A 19,071-nucleotide genomic window follows, 5' to 3' on the forward strand; every position below is an offset into this window, starting at 1 on the left:
AACACATTATAGTCGTACGTATTCCACTTCATTACCCGTTATCTTTTTTTTAATGGCTCGGCTTTGCTTCATCGCATTTGAAATCGAAATAGTGAAAAATCAAAGAATCATCAAGAACACAAGATTCTCATCACCACTAATTTGGGATCATCTTGGGCTTGGGTCGCTTTTCGGAAGCCAAAATAGTAAAATATTGAGAAAATTACCTTCTGGAATCTCCATTTTCAAACCCCAATAATTTTTTATTCAGTGTTCAGTCAATTAGTTTGAATGACACTACATTTATATTTAGAGTGCCACATGGACTGTTACTTTTAAAACGTACTGAAATATAGCTTCAACGAGTAAATAAGTAAATAAAAACTAAAAGGGAAACTATTAATACATAAAATAAAAACTGAAATTGCAGCTGCAGCTGCAGCATCATGTAAATTCATGATTATCAATCGGTAGCCGGTTCTCGGGAAGGAGTTCTCTCAGAGCTTTGAATATTCTTCACTAAATCTCGCTACAGTTGGCGATCGGATGCAGCTGTTCTGGCCTTGGACAATGCTACTCTTCTATTATTTTTCTCTTATTGATCCATGATCCATTGATCCATGTCTTCTTTAGAGTTGTTCGTCACATTTTCTACTCAGAAGATCAATTTTGTCATGTAGGGATACATTCAAAACGTTGTAATTTGTGTCTCTGAATTTGTCCTTCAATAGGCTAGATGCCTTAATGTAATAAAGAATCACAAAAATATTAAATTATTATATTAATACACTGTAGAGAAATTATTAAAAACATAATTATTTTAGTGTTTATGTTAGAAGTGGAGTTACTAAGATATTTCCAGAAATAAAAACACAAAATTTCATCAGCGTCAAACACCTATCACAAGCGTTACAAAACATTGACGTCACTTTCCATTTCCTAACCATCTTATCTGTATTCAAACTTTTAATGTTTTAGCGCTCTTCGATTTTGTCAAGATTGTTTATTTTATATTTGACAATTTTTGGTTTTGAACAACTAACGGAAAGAAAAGAAAAATAAAAAAATTGAACTAGGATTTATCAAGGCAAATGCCCTAAATTTGTCGACAATCGATTTCTTAATAATAACTGTAGGGTGTGACCGTAATTGAAATAATAATTTTAAAAAGAATACTAAAATTCTTACATATTTAAATGAGTACTCTAGATACACAAACCATGAAATATGATAGGGCATTGAACAACACTAAGAAAAATACAGAGTGTTAAAACTTGATAAAATCACATTGTTTAGTCAAATATATGTCACTTACCGTTAACCAAGTGAAGTATAGCCCATTGAACTATTTGAAACAAGATATTTGATATTAGTTTCTCGTAATCTAACTATGATGGCATTTGATTGACACTTGTTGGAGACTTGGATTTAATTAACATCTTTATTATATTTTGAAAATATATGGTAGATCCGTAGTGAACAGCAGTGAATGTTCAGTGAATTCAGTTAGAAGCCCATTTTCTTCTCTCTAGTTGGCATCTTGTAGATACATATACTGACTTCATGCACACTTATACGACTAATCCAGTTAGATTATATTAAATATAAGTTTCTATATTATTTGATATCTGAAAGAAGTACAACATTTTTACAAGCATTCATATACACAATAAACAGAACAAATGAGACCTAACCTCAAATGTTATCAACAGTATTATTTACCTCGATATTACATTTAAATAAAGGCACTTAAAATAGTAAAAACTTACATTAGGATGATGTTATTGCTGTGAATAAATTACCGATGTTCAAACTATACTGGCTGGTTCCGGGCTTGCAAAATTTAATCACATGTTTGGGTCTTGAAAGGAAAATACACGACCTGTTTAAAGTTTTTACCGATGTATATTACATTTGGGCCCTCACACCATGGATACACATTAGAATGTCTAACTATAACATAAAAATGTTAAAATAATGTGTAAATAAGACATGTAACCATGCAAACCTTCCAGTGCGACCAAAACAATTACGTCACACGCGTTTTAGGGCGCATGTAAAATTTCACTATTTCAAATGTCAATTTTTCTTTGAAATTCATTTTTAACGGAAATAACCTTTGTTCTGGATAAAGTAAACACGTAGAATTGTTAAAAAGTAGTTTTTCAAAAATAGTCATCTAGTCTTTTGTGCACTGATTGTCGCATCTTAAACGAATCACTTCAGTTCTGGAGTATAATCTCGGAGAGAATCGTATTCGAAGCACCTAGATTAAAATCGCCTATAATCATTGAAAGCGGCACTTCGTCTTCGATTTGAACATCTGATTTCGTGGTATGAATCGCTATAGTTAGAATTTTAACAAGAAAAATACAATAATGACAACAAATAAAAAACGTATAAAATAACAGAAAAGAGAATGATGACGACGATAATGATGACGACAAATGCGAAACAACAAATGAAAAATGAATACGAAAATGAGAAAACTAAATTAAGCATATGAAATGCAAGATGTTGGATGCTGGACAATTAGAATTCAATAGTGGACAGTAGTATGTCAACAGTGGAGAAAATAAAGAATAGAATAGAGAGTCTAAAGAATCTAAAAGGCTTCTCCTTTCCAATTGAGTTTAGGCCAATCATATATTGATTTATTGTCCTGGTGGAAAATAGCATTTTTTAACCGCGAAATGTTTAGGCAATTTTAATCCTATTTTATTCTCACTAATATGGAAAGATACTTTATTCTCACGATAAAAACACATAACGATCTTGCAATATCAGTTCAGACATAACATCAATATTTACCGAAACAACAACTTATTTTAGACGACCTCCATAAGATTCGTCCTTCAACAGACCACAGCTATCATTGAAGTTTTTTTTATTGCGCTTTGTCTTCAAGAGTAGAATTTAATCTTATCGTTTTTCATTTTATACACGTCGGACAATCGCTCGATTTTTTAACCGAGATTTTTTCCCTGAATTACTGGAAACTACATAAATAGCTCTATTATATATATTCTGAAAATACATCATAACAAATATAGATATTTACAAAATAAACCGTCAGGTACGTTATTGCAATAATTAATGAACACAATCCTTACACACAAACCTACACAAGTAAAGTAATACAATTTTTATCTTTCTCCTCATTTCTAAGATATTCTCAGAGATGTGCAATCCTGATTCTATCTATAAATAGAAATAAATTAAATAAATCAAATATACAACTAGACTAAATCTTTAATAATTGTTTGTTTTAGGTACACGAAAACTGTTGTTGATGTGGGACAGATGCAAAAATATAATCCTGAGGTGAAAACTTCGCCTGATTCGCAAAGCCTTGATCCGAAAATTGCTAATTTGGTAGACAAATTACGACACGTTCATCACGTAAGTACACTGCATTATGCATAATACTTATGTAGTAATCAAGTAATCTTCACGCAATCAAATAATTATTAGTATACAAGCTTCAGAATTTATTTATAGAGGATCAGTTTGTTATGATAATTAATCACCGAAAATATGCCCAAGATATTGCCTATATTATTGTAATGATGTTTGTCTTGGTTGGTAGAATAATTATCAAGACTGCAATATTGGACTGTATCTTTTCGCTTGTCCATGTTTTATTCATCAATGAAAATGCTGTTTCACCAAGTGTGTTTCACCCAAACAGATACACAATGTATTCAGTATTTTATAAAGAAAAGTTGGTAAATTTGAGATAGTTGAAACGACAGTATTTGAATAACTATCCCCAATGATCTTGAGTAGTAACATACTCCATAGCAACCCTTGCGCTAAAATCTACCTTTTTTGTTAAATTTTATATATATGCTTAGGATAATCTTAACTTACAAATTAAGTTTTTACTATTATTTTGTTGTTTTTATACAAACAACTTCATTTTCCAAATCAAAATAAAACTAAACTACTTAAGCTAAAGTTAAGAATACATTTATATACTATACATGTTCCTGTGATTTGGTTCGCCTTAGTCTTCTGATTTCCTGCGTGTTGTCTACTAGGTGTATTGTTTCCACGTTGCTATTATTTATCTTTACTGATTTATATTTACGTTGCTAGAAAATCCATTTTATATCGAGTTCATCGTGCAGTTCTTCGTTGATTACGTAGCTATAAGCATTGATAATTAATCGAAGAATTGTGTTTTGGCAGCAATCATTCAACGATTAATCGGTTTGTTGTTTTAGTACAAACCCATATTTGCACCTCATAGGTTTCAATAGACCTAATAGTATACTGAAAAAACTAATCTCTATTTTACTATAAACCAATACAGTTATTTGACTTTAAGACTGATTTGCTCTGCTTTTTGTTTAACGTAATGTTAGTCATCACAAATGACATTCAAATTTATCCATCCAAACTAGGGATGTTACGAATTTGAATACAATTTGAAACATTATAAGCACGAACCAAGAAAATCCTAAATCCAAACGCTTATATTTCAGCTTTGAACTGACTCTACTCTTCCAAGTATGACCTGCTTGTTTTGCTTTCTGCGGTACAATATCAATGCTATTGTCTTGCAATTTTGGCAGCACATTACCGTATGTGTGACGAAGAAAAAACGAATTATTTTCATATGTCAAAGTATCTTGGAGATGACTTAATCAAACTTTATTGCAGATACGTATTGTCCATCAATTTTTGATTGAAGACTTGAAAAAAATTACTTGCCTTTCCATATATTTATAAAAAAGGTATTGAATGGGTTACATTAGCGTATCATTCTAGTACAATAGTTTGTGATATTATTTGTTTTTTGAATTGCATAGCATTTTCAGAGATTATACTGAAAATTAAATCCTACTATATATATATATATATATATATATATATATATATATATATATATATATATATATATATATATATATATATATATATAACCGCCCTTTGCTGGAAGTGTTGCCTTTTGATTTCTTCGATTTTATCTAACGCTAATTAAAATTAAGTTTAGGTCTAAAATCTTAGATCTAACAAATACCAAGGAAATATTATTAGATAGTTGTAGGTAATTAATTGTATATTAATTTAGTGTCATGTACTTTTGGTATCATGGGTATCACAAAGTTCTCAATTGCTATAGATATAGAATATATTGAAAACAATAATCTGATATATTATACATTATACAAGTACATTTAATTTTTTTGTAAAAAAAAACTAAATGCAGTCATTCTAACTAGAGCTGTGATATTTTTGCATAGTTAAACACTCCTAATTTAAATTGTTGTGTATCCGCATATCGGTTCTTTAAACCAAACCCTACCAAGCTTGAAGTGGCAGCGTCACCGCTAGTACTGGATTGTGCTTGCTGCATTAATGGCAAAGAGAACGTTCTGCCATCAGAACCACTGTATTCATTGCTTCGTGGTGAAACACTAGTACGACACCGAACGACGAAATTTTGCTTTAGTCAGATATGCACATTATTTGCTATCATCATTTCTACATGCTTCCCATCCAATCCACGTGACTTGCAGAACAAATACAAAGATAACATGTCAAAAGACATCGCATTTGTGTCAGTTCAAGGCATCCTGATCTTGATACTGAAATGATCTTGAGGTAAATGAGGAGATTCATAACCAGGCTTTGTTCTTGATCGAAAATATATGTTATCTCATGTGTGGCAGTTTGTCAGTCAGGTTAGTGATGCCAGCGCTAGATCGCGGAATGCGTAACGCATGTAATAGAGAATTGAAACGTGAACGTGTTAATGAACTAATATGATCGACTTAAATTAGACCAGTCAACTCAAGTGAATATACCCCAAAACAGAATGATATATGATACATTAATTAATGCAAATTATGATGGAAATGGTGGATTATTTTTTCTGAATGCCCCTGGTGGAAGTGGAAATACATTCCTCATGATATTGCTTTTGGCCACTGTTCGTGTGAGATCCGAAATTGCGGTAGCAGTTGCTTCTTCTGGAATAGCAGCCACGTTGTTAGAATAATGCCGTATGACCCATTCAACGTTAAAATTGCCATTAAATCTTCAAGCTACTGAAACTACCGACATGTAACATTGATAAACACGCTGCAATAACAAACATTTCAGTATCCTCAAAAATCATAATCTACGACGAATGCGCAATGGCGCACAAACTCGCTTAGAAAGCTCTTGATCTGCGCAATGACTCGAGAATTTTTGGTGGCCCATTGACTTTACTACACATCAACACTGATTGTTCCAAGATCGACGATGAAATAAACGCTTGCCTCAAATGATCAAATCTGAGGCGCTATGTGAAGAAACTTCAGTTGACAGCAAACATGAGGGTCTGCTTGTTGAATTGTTGAAGGACCCATATACTGAAGATTTCTCCAAGCAATATCGGTGGTGGTCGTGTTCCTGTCGACGAATCGAGCCGTTTGATTTCATTTTCTCAGAATTTTTGTAATTTAGCCTCATCGAAAGAAGAGCTCATCAGTAAAGTACTTCCGAATATCATTCCTAACCGCACAAGTGATAAATGGTTAAGTGAGCGAGCAATTTTGGAGCCTAAGAATAAAGATGTGGATGACTTAAACCCTATAATTCAAATCAAGTAGTTGATTGCATTCATTCAAATCTATTGAATGTGTAAGAAACGAAGACGGAGCCAGTAATTATCCACTGAATTTTTAAACTCCTTAACCTGATTTACCACCGGACAATTTACAACTGAAGGCGGGTTCGGTAGTCATGCTTTGAAATCTAAACCAACCAAAACTGAATCTTATTCACCCGACGATACTCAAAGGAACATTTAAAGATGACTTAGTTCTCATTCCGAGGATTCCGATTATACCAACGGATATGCCACTTGAGTTAAAATGAATTTAGTTCTCGTCTTGTTTTTACTTTACGATGATTAATAAATCACAAGGCCAATCCTTGACTGTTTGTAGTCTCATATTAGAAAATCCATGTTTTTCTCATGATCAATGAATTGACTACCTCCAGTTTTCGATTAACGTATTGTAAATTTACAAGCCTAAAATGAATGGATTATTATACTTTTAAGTTGAAATAAATCTCAGTCAATACATCATTATTTTTACAAAACAATAATCTATTTACTTATACTCTTATATAATAATGCATTGTATTTTCCTTATCATTAGATCATTAGGGTGTCGTTGATAGTTTTATATTTTGTTTATTTGACCCAAGTCTACTTTTGTTAGCAAATTTAATTATTCCATAGTATCACTTTTTTTACATCTTAGCAAAACGCTGTCTAACTTTTTTTTCTCCATTACACAGTTTTTGCTACTATTCTTAATGGACAAACCTCATTAATGACTTGACTACTTCCAACAGAACAAGAATCATTTTTTTCTCTGTTGTTGCTAAATTTTGGCATATGTTGATACCTATGCGATGTCGTTGAAAATGATGTGTTATAAATTTGGCAGCTAACATTCCCACTATAAATAAAATTGATGCTATTTGGATTTTATAACTTTTAAAAATATAACCTTACATTCTGCACTTACTTCTCGTTCACTGCACTCATTCTTCCTTATTTTAAAACCAATGTATGTTAAACCACCAAGAATAACACAACAATTTAATTATTATTACTATAGAATTATTAATGTAACACAAAATCCAAATATCCTGGATTTTTTTGTTTTGACTTGATCGACTGTACCGAACGACTCGAAAAAAACGCCATTAGAAAAGGAAGAAAATACGGTTTATTCTTTTATATGGTTTATTCTATGCAGGATAGTGCACATGCGTCAAACCAGAAGATGACTGAGGAGTAAAGTATCCTGTATATGACAAGGTGCTTCAATCAAGAGAAGTAAACCGATTGATATAGGTGGTCTTTTGCACTATTATATTTTTTGTGTTATTATCTTAATAATATACTGAATTTAATATTTATATTAATTATATTATTATATTATTATATTATATTATTATATTAATTATTTTAATATTAATAATTTATATTCATTGTATTACTTCCATAAAATCATAAATTTAGTTCAGCTAATAAGTAACACGGCATTCATTGACTGTTAGGCGGTGTGAAGTTCGCCGGGTCGGCTAGTTAATAAATAAATGTGTATATGTCAAGTGTTCATATAGTTTTGACCATCCCTTGTATTTCCGTTTGATGCGACTTTAATCCCCCCTTTTCCTTGTTAAAAAAATAGAGAAAAAAGAAACAAAAGTTATTTATTTCTGGAAATAAAAAAGATATATATTGACAGCCGGCGGACAGAAGGTGTTTCGGGCCGATAATAAATAACTAACTGAACCTCATAAATTAATTTAGAAACGTCACCCGCTCAAATAACAACAGCAAATCCGACCCAATATCTCAATTTATCTTTTTTATATATAGATGGCGGTCACATCGCTGGGACCGAACTATTCCGATCCCGATTATATGCAGAGGGATGGAGTGGACGGATCCGGTTCGGGGAACGGACCGGATTTCGAGGACGACGACGAATATTCCAGAGGATCGGGATCTGGCCATGGACCGATCGAAAGCGATGGTAAGTTACACGCGTACCAAACGGAACTGTATACATTTTCTGGGCGATTGAGATCCGATAACCGGAATGAAAAACAACAGATATCAATGGAAATACTGCCTCTCCTTGGATTATTTAGATTTTATCGCCTTCAGAATGAATATCTAAGAATATTGTTTTGTTTTACATTAGGTGCTTCCATGTATGCTGATAATTTTTTCACTTTAAGAAACTTTTATTGAAAAAAAATTATACAAAATATATTGATCAAAATATTTTCCATTATTTTCTCCGATTATTTCCCATCTTACTGGCGATATGGCGATACCATCTGCTTTTGCCTTTCTGCCAACCGCCCATCTACTTTCGCGCTTCTCCGGCATTATTGTTGGTGAATATGCTGAGCGTGCCAGTACTTCCTATTCGATCTTCAACATTATATGCTTCACAATTCTTGCAAAATGTGTCCGAACGTTGCCATATAAAAAGATAGCTTTGCATCTGTTACTCTCTATTTCTGGTTTTTTGTAACAATACATCGATAACATCGTTGTAAATGACATTTCTGGGCATCTACAGTGACAGTTTCATTCGGTTTTTGCAGCTTTTAATATACTACGCATTGATGATCCCACCATATGCATAGCACGTCTTTAGAGCTATGAATATCCCTTAACTTTAAACCCTCAAAGCTCTGGTTTCGTTTAATATGTGTTCATGGATATCAAAATCATCACTTCAAAATCGTTAAAACCAAAATTGACAATTTTGTATATTTAAAAGTGTTTAATGTGGTTCGACCATAAATTTCTCCAGATCAAACCACAAAAGTAGTGAATGTAGAAAATCAAATTTTGATCGTCCCATCGTTAGTGTCACTAAACGTTTAATAACTCGATAATACTAAATGGAGAAAAATATCAAAACCAAAATACATACAGTCGCCCAATTATAGTATATAATATAACGTAAACATTCAGACAAAGATAAACAAATATATTCAGTTATATATTATACAAGTGTATTAATACAGGCCTATAAATTAATTTTATAGGATTTACAACAGATCGTGTTAGTGTGCATTAAATCGTATCAGGTACATTTGTAATCAACTTCATATTGAAGCGTCATTGACAGGCTTCACTTTTCAGTATCTGTCATTTCGTCGCAGCCTGCACAAAATATTTTTCACGCGTGGAAAATATTTCAATTGGTATTGAATAAAATTGCATTTGCGGGAAGTCGTACTTTTTTCCTTCAATTTGTGAACAAGGCCGCTGAAGGTCATCGAATGATGTGTGATACTTCATCCGATTTCAATATGTGAATACTTTTTTCGGCGCTTTTTTTTTCTTTTAATTTCGGTGATTTTGAAAAAAAATCTGTTTAATAGTATTACTCAATGAAACCATGTGATCGCTCTCGACTACAATTGATGCATTTGATCCGAAGAATGCGCGAAAATCGACCGGAATACGAGTAAAGACGCAACAGTGTTATTCTTTAGCATGCCAACGTTCGACTACATATTGTAAAACCGGTGAAAGCATACTTGAAAATATTAAAATAGTAAGTGCTACTTACTCGCGGTATTCTTGAGGCTTTGCTCCTTTTGATTGCTACTTATTTAGACATATGAGTCGTGACTTGTCTCAACAGTGAAAACTTATGAAAATACCAAACAATAGGTCGATTCGTGGATGTCCTCAAAAGATAGATCTTAGGAAAAGGAAAAGTATTGACTATCGATGGACATTACTTTGAGTAAAATGCGTTGTACCGATTTTTCAGGATAAAGCTTCAAACTAATTTATAGGCCTATAGTTTTTTAATTTTATTAAGTTAGCCTAAAAACAAAGACCATTAGCAGTGTAGCATATCTCAACGTACCTCAAGCTTATATTTAGAGGTATATTAAAAAAAGGAAGTCGTTATTTGAAAAATATTTATTATTTTTTAATAATATTGTCCATTATGTAAACAAACATACAAAATAATGACCGAAATTTTTTCATTGCAGCCCGTATGACCATTTTATGTCATTCAGCTTATTTATTTATCCTTTAAGGTGAAAAAGAGCTTTATTTGAAAACAAGATCAGAGGTCTGGATTACGAAGTTGAGCCACAGACTTCTTCTGGGGTTTGCATCAGTTGAATTTTGTAGGGGTACATCCTCAACTCTTTATACAAAATGCGGTGTTATAATAATCTATGCACTATTCTTTCAGTTATCAGTGCCATTCCAAGATGAAACATTTGGATCTTTACGAACAAACTGATTAGCATACTCTCAACTTTTTCTACTGTTCTTATTGATCTTGACGGTCCGAATTTTGGTTTTCCGGTATTGTACCTTTTGTTTTCAAACTTCCTATCCACTTTTTAAATGAAGGGAATGCTGCAAAAAAATGTTTCCCTTATGTGCATCATGTCGAAGTTATTTATATATTTTTTTCTGTTAGGAACATTATTTGGCTATCCAATAAAAGATAAAAATTGTAAAAAGGAGAGTTAATAGTTTTTGTTTAATATATATGCATCAAATTAAATGTTTATTGATGTCATTTTGATCAATAAAATGTTGTCACTGAATAATACAAATAAGTTAACTTATTTCTTACTTAGGAACTCTAAAATTTTGTTTTATTTATAAATTAGAAAGTTTTTCCCGCAAAAATGTACAAAAAGTAGAGTCATATGTTTATACTTATCCTAATCAGTACAATTGTCCCATGAATTTAATTGAAATAGTTAATATATAATATTTAATGAAATAGCTTCCTTTCTCTTATTATTACTATTCAACATATGGATGATAAAAGCATTTATACCAGCATCATTTAACAAATATAAGAAAAACTTAAGAAGCCAGCCTTTACAAATACGGGGAACATCGTATGTTCTTCAAAGTTTATCGACAACGTAAACGCCGCTCTTTGTAAAGTTGTAAAACCTTATAATAGACAACTTTCTTTGATCGTCACTTTCCGGATCCACTTCATCATCATGATGTAATGGGGACATCATATCTACACACTTTCGTGGCTTTAGTATATATGATACAATAGTTATGCCTTTTTGAAAATCGAAGATGATCTTTCTTCACGTCTAGCGTTGAAATGAAGTGGAACACGTTTTGTTTGATCTTACGACAGTGAATTTATGGTTTTTGAGCAGTAGTTGTTTCATAATTCATGAAAAAATTATCCATAGTTACATTCCTTGCAGATTTAGATACGCGTCAATAAATAGTCTACATCATCAAAAAGTTTATTATTAATTTCATATGCATTGTTGTCAGTCTTCTTATAGAGATAGATTTCCATATTTATAGTATAAAATGTCTTAGCATCTCTAGAGTATAGATTTTCAAAACATACTGTGCTGGTATTTATAAGTTTTTAAAAATCTTGGGGTTGAAATATCCCATCTTGTATACCGAAGCTTAAGAATATGCCTGATATTCCTGATAAGGGACCTGCTCTTTCAAGGTTCGTTGAAAAAATAAAAGCTAAGAACATAGTATAACCTTTTCAAGGTTTTTTCAAAATAACCCCGTAGAATGGGTAAAACCTCGAGTTTGTTGAACTGAATGTTTTGGCCAAAGGTAACTGGACAATGTGTCCATATCTCACACATCGTTGATGTTTTTTGTATCTATGTACGCCTGTTACCTTTAGAGAATCTGTTATAAAACAGAACACCTATGTACATTAATTAGACGATTTAAAAGTTACAGTTTCGACTTAAAAAACAAAGATTGTTGAGGATATCGTATACAATATATGTTTTGAAGCCAGCTGGCTACGATAAATAAACTATCAACAACATAACGTTATGAGATATGGAAAAGTTTTTTAACAGTTCTGCAGCGCTTCATTACATATAGCTCAAAATAGTCAAAAGCACAATTTTTCCTGTCCACCGTACTTATCTGACTTAGCTTTGGTATCCTGCAATCATTATGATTATCAAAACATTTATCGATGACTGGATCGCCTAAAATGGTGGATGTTTTCTTTTAAGCATATTCAGGAATTGCTAATGAGATAATAAAAATATCTAGCTAGTGATAACGCATAATTTGAATAGTCTTTTAGTATTAAACACCAAGAACACTTAGTAAATGATTATAAGGGAAATATTTAAATAAGAACCTCACATGATAAATTCAACTACAAAGTATATAAATAATTGTAAATAATTGTAGAGATGATCGGTTATTTTTTGTTTTTTATATTCCGACTCATGATAATTGTCCTTTATGACTTCATCAGGTGTATCTGTGTTCTGTTTTTTTTTCTTTAAAGGAAACACGTTTTTACAATGGATAGTTAAAATGTATTTACTCAAGATATTGAAATGGTCAATATACATTCAATTCAATTTAATACACACAGGTTCTATACATTTGCTGCTCTGCATGCGCGGGAACCATCGATGCGAAAAGGTGGTAACTGGATGGAGCCAGGTCTGGAAATTACGGCGGGTGTAATAAAACTTCCCATCCAAATGTTTTCAGCGCTTCTTTGACTAATGTTGCTGTATGTCATGGTACGTTACCATGTTGCAAAATCACGTTATCATGTCTTTGAGCGTATTTTTTTACAATTTGCGATCAATGCACAATTCAAATTGATAATTTGTTGTTGGTAGTGATTAGTATTAACTGTTTCGTCGGGTATGAACATATAATATACGAAACCAACCTGGTCCCGTCGACACAAAGCATAGTCTTGAGGGCCAAAGTGATTTGGCCTTGGAGTTGATGGGCCGACTTCACCATATGATGGCCATGATATATATTATTTTGAATTTTCAAAGTTAATCCATTTTTCACCACTCGTTACTATTCGATAATGAAATGACTTTTTGATCTTCTAATTTTCTTTCGTTTAATTCATGTTGCACTCATATTGCCACCTTTTGTAATCGTGCACCAATTGCGATAGTTCGGCTAATTGTTGTTGTGTTTTTGTTGGGTTTTCATCCAATAAGCCCGGCAATTATGCATCTTCAAACGTTTTCGAGCTCCCAGAAAGTTGAAGCCTTGAATGTTGAATTCGTCATATTTTAGTTGTCAAAACCACGTTTCACATGTTCTTATGGTTGGAGTGTGCTCACCGTAATTATCCATCAACTATTTTTTTCTTTTGATGAAACAAGAAGTAATGCGTACTGCAAATGTACATTTACCGACACACATATATATAACCGGACAAACTTTTATCGAATTATAAAAAATGAAGAATTTCTAATTTCCACATTCAGTAAATCCAATAATGCTATGTAATATTGGTTATTGATAGTTCTCTTTCAATGTGATTGATTAATGAAAAATTGAACTTGATGGACAACCAAAGTTACCGAAGTCATAACCTTACCGGTCAACTAATGCCTTTATAGTGCTTTGGAAAATATTCTGCTCAGTCAGCTGGCAAATACTTTGATTTTTATCCGTTTCCATATAAAGACGAAAAACTCTTGTTATAAGTAAAGCAATATGGTCTTATAGTTTGATAATACAGTCAGATTTCTCCACCCGATATATGCACTTATATGCACAAAACAATTCAAAATAGCATTGATATTAAAAATTAAATAGGTGTTATGTGAAAATAGCGAAATAATCCTGCTAGCGCCGGCTTGATTGGCGCAATGGTAAAGGCGACAGGACGGTCCTCCTACTGTTGCGATAATCGCGGGTTTGAATCCTGCTGGGGCATGGTCGTAAATTTATGTTTGTGATTATTCTTAGGCAAGAGTTCAAAATCCGACAAGAAAAATGATCCCAGTCACCCTGGGTAAGACCGGATGTCTTCTGGGATGATTTCTATGTTGGTCACTCGCCAATTGGTAGGCTTAATGCAGAGGACCGTGGTTTGGAGCCCACGTAAAAACTGTAGGTCCAGATCTAGATAAATCCTCATTGGTAAAAAGGAGTCTTTGAAATATAAAAAAAAATCCTTCTAGTAAATACGTATATCATTGCAATACATTTATTTTATTGTTGCATATTTTGTTTGTTGCTATTGATGCATCCAAATTATCAATTTGTATATCAATCTTTCTTTTCTTTCTTTAAATTTACATCTTCTTACTACTTCTTACTGCTTACTTCGTCAAGGTCTCTCTTGTTTCCCATATAACAAGCAAATAAATACAATTTTAAGATAATTTTTTTAATGAAATACAAAATGAGTACAATGACAAAAACATCCACAAACCGACATATATAATATATGCCATTAAACTAAGAAAAATCGTAATCTAGTAAAATAAAATATCGTTTGGCTTATTTACTTTACGCGTTAGTAGCACTTGTCTACTACGTTAAGAATGTTCTTACTTTTTGGTTCAGGGGGCGAGTTATATGGTCATTTATGTCCACTCAAACGCCTTACTAACCTTTAGACCTAAGAATAGCTAACACATCATATTTTTACTATAAATGTAAAGGCAGAATGCCTAGATTTTAGTCTCGCCTATTCCTCTGTATTGTACATATCAGTGTAGTTTAAATCTTGCCTAACCATTGTATTGTATTGTAACAATTGTTGTTTAAAGTGTAAAGCTCTTCATTATTATTTTTGAAATAAAGTTTGTTTTTTTTTAAAGACATTCCAAGTTTCAAACTTAATTGGCGTGCATTTTTTTGAGAATTCTTTTTTTTTTTTACTTCAAGATAAATAATTAAAAATCATAGCTGGAATATCCCCTTAATATATAAAAAATCGTTTTTCACATGGTTTCCAGAAAATCATGTATGAGGTTTAAAATGATATGATTTATGCAAAAGTTGTTATAAATAGTTGTTAAAATTTACAATGGCTATCTTTTTTGAACCAACTTTCAGTCAGATCCATTCAATAAGTAGTTTTGATTTTCGATATATCCAGTGCCAGATCTATTTGATGCCCTTAGCCATCTATGTCTGTGGACCCTATCCATAAATAAACTATTATCGAAATTTTTTAGTACTGTTTCTCCAAGACTAATCTGAGTTGTTTTCCGTAAACTGATTTTATTCTTTATAAAACTTTCAGTTATCCGAGTTTAACACATGACCAACTTAGCATCAACAATGCAATGCAAAATGCAAGTCTCAGTGTTTCACCAGAAAATTAATTTTCAGGACATTTTCATAGATGAACAGTTTTTATTGTGAATCTAAAAATACTAAGGCGTAATTTAGAATTGTAAACAATAAAAAACAATCAGTATACACTCCATTGCAAAGCTTCCCGCATTTATTTGAAGATAGTATTGATCATCAATCCAGGTCAAATTACCTTATATATATCTTATTGCCTTTATTCCTTTGCTTTATTATTATAGGTTATTTCATTTTATTATACTAATTATAATTTTATAATCCGTTGTTATTGTTTCTCTTTCTTATATATAAATGATGATTTTATGAAATAATATATAACGTCTGTAATATAATAATATATGAAGTATAATATACTGTCTTTTATGTAGCTTTTGTTATGTTTGTCTTTATATATTCAATTATAGTAATTGAAATTATACTACGAATATAATCTACAATATATATTATAGCTTTAGTTATTTTATTTTTTCCCTGGAATTCATAACTTAACTATTTTTATTTCTGTTTTAGGCGATGAAGAAACCCCACGTGTGTTTACGAATACTGGCACAGCTCCAGGAAAGCCAGAACAAAACGAACCAACTGTAACCCTATCCAGTGCCATAGCAAGAATACCTTCGCTTCTTGTTCTATTGCCTTCGATGTTCTTCATTTGCACAGGCATGAGGAACTGAAAGCACGATTCTCAGACCGCGAACATTCTGGTTTTATAATTGTAAAAAGTGCATATCAAAAAGAAACTATTTTATTACGGTTGAGATTTGGAACATGGAAACATTCGAGCATGCGTAAAGTTTGTGAACCAGAAATTTCTGATATCGTACACTTTGTCGACCCCCCTCCCCCCCAAAAAAAAACAGCTATACCGAGCGCAAAAATTGAATATTTTAGGATATTATTAATGATGGGTGTGAAACACAATTGGTATAAATTTAGATGACAAAATTTAGGACGCATTCTAGATGAGCATCTAGATATCGATGTGTAAACAAAATAACATATTTGCAATAAGCTTCTTTCTAAAAACAACAAATGTTATAGGGATAGAATCAATTCTCTCTAGTTGTTATAGAGAAATCGGATTCTGTTGTTCAACCTTTTTCTTGGCATAAGTATAGGGCATACAATAACGAAAGAAAAGGAGAATGCTACTGCGCAAAAGATTCAACAACTTTAAGATGCGAAGAGATAACTTAAGAAACGCAGGTAAACACTAATACAAATCAGTGTGTAAACAGCGGACATTTATTGAACATAGCTGTTAAATATTTTGCCATGCTGTCTCCTTGAAACTTATTTTTATACTTATATTTTAGATCGCATTTAGCAATAACATTGGTCCCTGCTCCTTCCCTTCCTTCTCCCTACCTTCCACTATTCTTCAAAAAAGGCAAATTAGTCTAAATATACTTTAAGCTTTATTACAATAATTCGTAGTTAGTGTACTATTCTCTTAATTTATTTTTTTACAATGTGAACACTCTTGAACAACTTCTATAAAATGGAATTTCGGGATGTTGGTTGGATTAGAATTTATCACTGTTGATTGTTGAGTGAATAAGAACCTTTACGCGAGTTGTTTTTGTAGGTAAAATTAATTGTTTTACAAAGTGAGTGAGAATAAACTGATATGAACATTGTTTATTTGGTATTCAGAACAACTTTAGCAATGTATTTGCTTGTTATTTTTCTGACGCTTCTGCACAATCCTAATTATGGCTTTTATCATAAAATATGTTTAACCATGATCTAGTTAAACTACAAAACAGATTTGTAAAATTATTGTATCAATACTACAAAATTTATTATGGTTGGTGGTAATTTAAGGATTTGCTTTTTTGTTCAGTATAAAGATAACTAATCCACACACCTAAGGTAAAAAGCTTCAGTTTAAAGTTTCTATAGAATGATGATTCTCGCACTTTGTAAGATAGTAATTTATTATTGTAGAAGAAACTGTATTCTATGAAATGTTTTGATGAAGGATTCCATTTTAAATAAGTTATCCAAAAACTGTATTGTTCAATATGTTTCAAGAAACTAGCCAGCACAGAGAAAACTTTGTTATCCATATACATTTAACTGTTAAAACTATTATTTTGTGCCATTATTTCATGTTTTCTTTTTCTATTCAATTTGAAATTTTTACTAATATTATATAAATATTTATAATAAACAAAAAAAAACAGTTAAGTGAGAGAAACAAGAAAGTTAGACATTATAGAAGAATGTGTGTTGATGACTGTATGTAGATATCTTGTAGGTGTATTGTTTAAATTATTTTTTTTTGAAAATTGTCTGTGATTAACCAAATTATTTTATTAATGTAAAAAACTGTAGAAATCTTCTAAATTAGATTTTAAATATAAATTCGTATTTAAGCATGGAAGTTTCTTTAACATTCATCAGATTGCAGCCACATGTGATATATATATAATATACAACAAATATGAGTTTTTGTATAAACAAAACATAAATTATGTGTATTAGTAGTTTTATTTTGATAAATTACCTATGTTAACAAACACAAAACTCAATATTATTATTCTGTTCCAAAACTGTTTATGGTACGAATTTGTCAAAATAAAATTGACAATATGCCTGTAATAATTTAAACTTAAAGATGTAGTCTGAACATCCACAAAGGTTGTGATCTGTTGCTTCCATTTTGGCTGTAATCTGGACTATCTAGATTTTTTTTAACAAGACACAAATGTGGATAGCAACATACCATTACTAGGAAATTGTTACAATTTATTCTAATTATTATTGCGATTTATTATGTAAAAATTCTGTCTTAAAACGAAATCAGCCGCAATTTGTTATTATTCCCTATGAAAGAGAGACTGTTGCCGTAATACACATATACGTATAAAAAACACTAAAACCATAAGAGAGCAGCATTTCTAATATTTTCAAATAACGGAAAAACATATTGGTATAAATGTATCTTTATCTGAACAACTGAAAGATGTGCAGTAATAGTGTATATATATGCCGCAGACTTATTTGTAATTATTTGTAGGATTCTATGAATAAATAATTGAAGATTTTACATTGGATTTTATTATTTATATATACCCAATACCCGCTTAACAATAGTTTTGATAACAATTTATCGTAATATTTTACCCCATAAACAACAAATAACGTATTATGGAAGATTAAACGTTTAACGTTTAAATATCCTTATATTTAAATTTTAAATGACATTAATGTAAATCTTGCCATGCGCATTCGCCTTAATTCAATTTTATTTGTATAAAAACAAATGTTTATTACTAGAATAATTTCATGTTACAAGATGACATTTTTAATTGGTAGTTTTTGTGGACTACGCCCATCATTATAATATTTAAAGTAAGCATTTCGTTGAATATATGGGATATCAACATTACCCCTTATATATGGCGACACCATAGATTGGGTTTGAATTT

At 31.5% G+C, this 19,071-nt stretch overlaps 1 protein-coding gene across 1 annotated transcript in view; it reads left to right on the top strand.

The window, feature by feature from the left end:
* Window positions 1-18,689, top strand: part of dally (division abnormally delayed protein) — a 221,490-nt gene extending 202,801 nt beyond the window's left edge. The window contains exons 5-7 of the mRNA XM_076414196.1: window positions 3,252-3,381; window positions 8,381-8,537; window positions 16,145-18,689. Coding sequence (XP_076270311.1) covers window positions 3,252-3,381; window positions 8,381-8,537; window positions 16,145-16,308 — 451 coding nt within the window. The 3' untranslated portion in view covers window positions 16,309-18,689. The remainder of the gene's footprint in view (window positions 1-3,251; window positions 3,382-8,380; window positions 8,538-16,144) is intronic.
* The last annotated feature ends 382 nt before the right edge of the window (window positions 18,690-19,071 follow it).

Source organism: Rhynchophorus ferrugineus, unplaced genomic scaffold (assembly GCF_030347505.1).
Source record: "Rhynchophorus ferrugineus isolate W39M unplaced genomic scaffold, kcgeb_rfMv2 rfM9, whole genome shotgun sequence".
Classification (NCBI taxonomy): Eukaryota; Metazoa; Arthropoda; class Insecta; order Coleoptera; family Curculionidae; genus Rhynchophorus; species Rhynchophorus ferrugineus.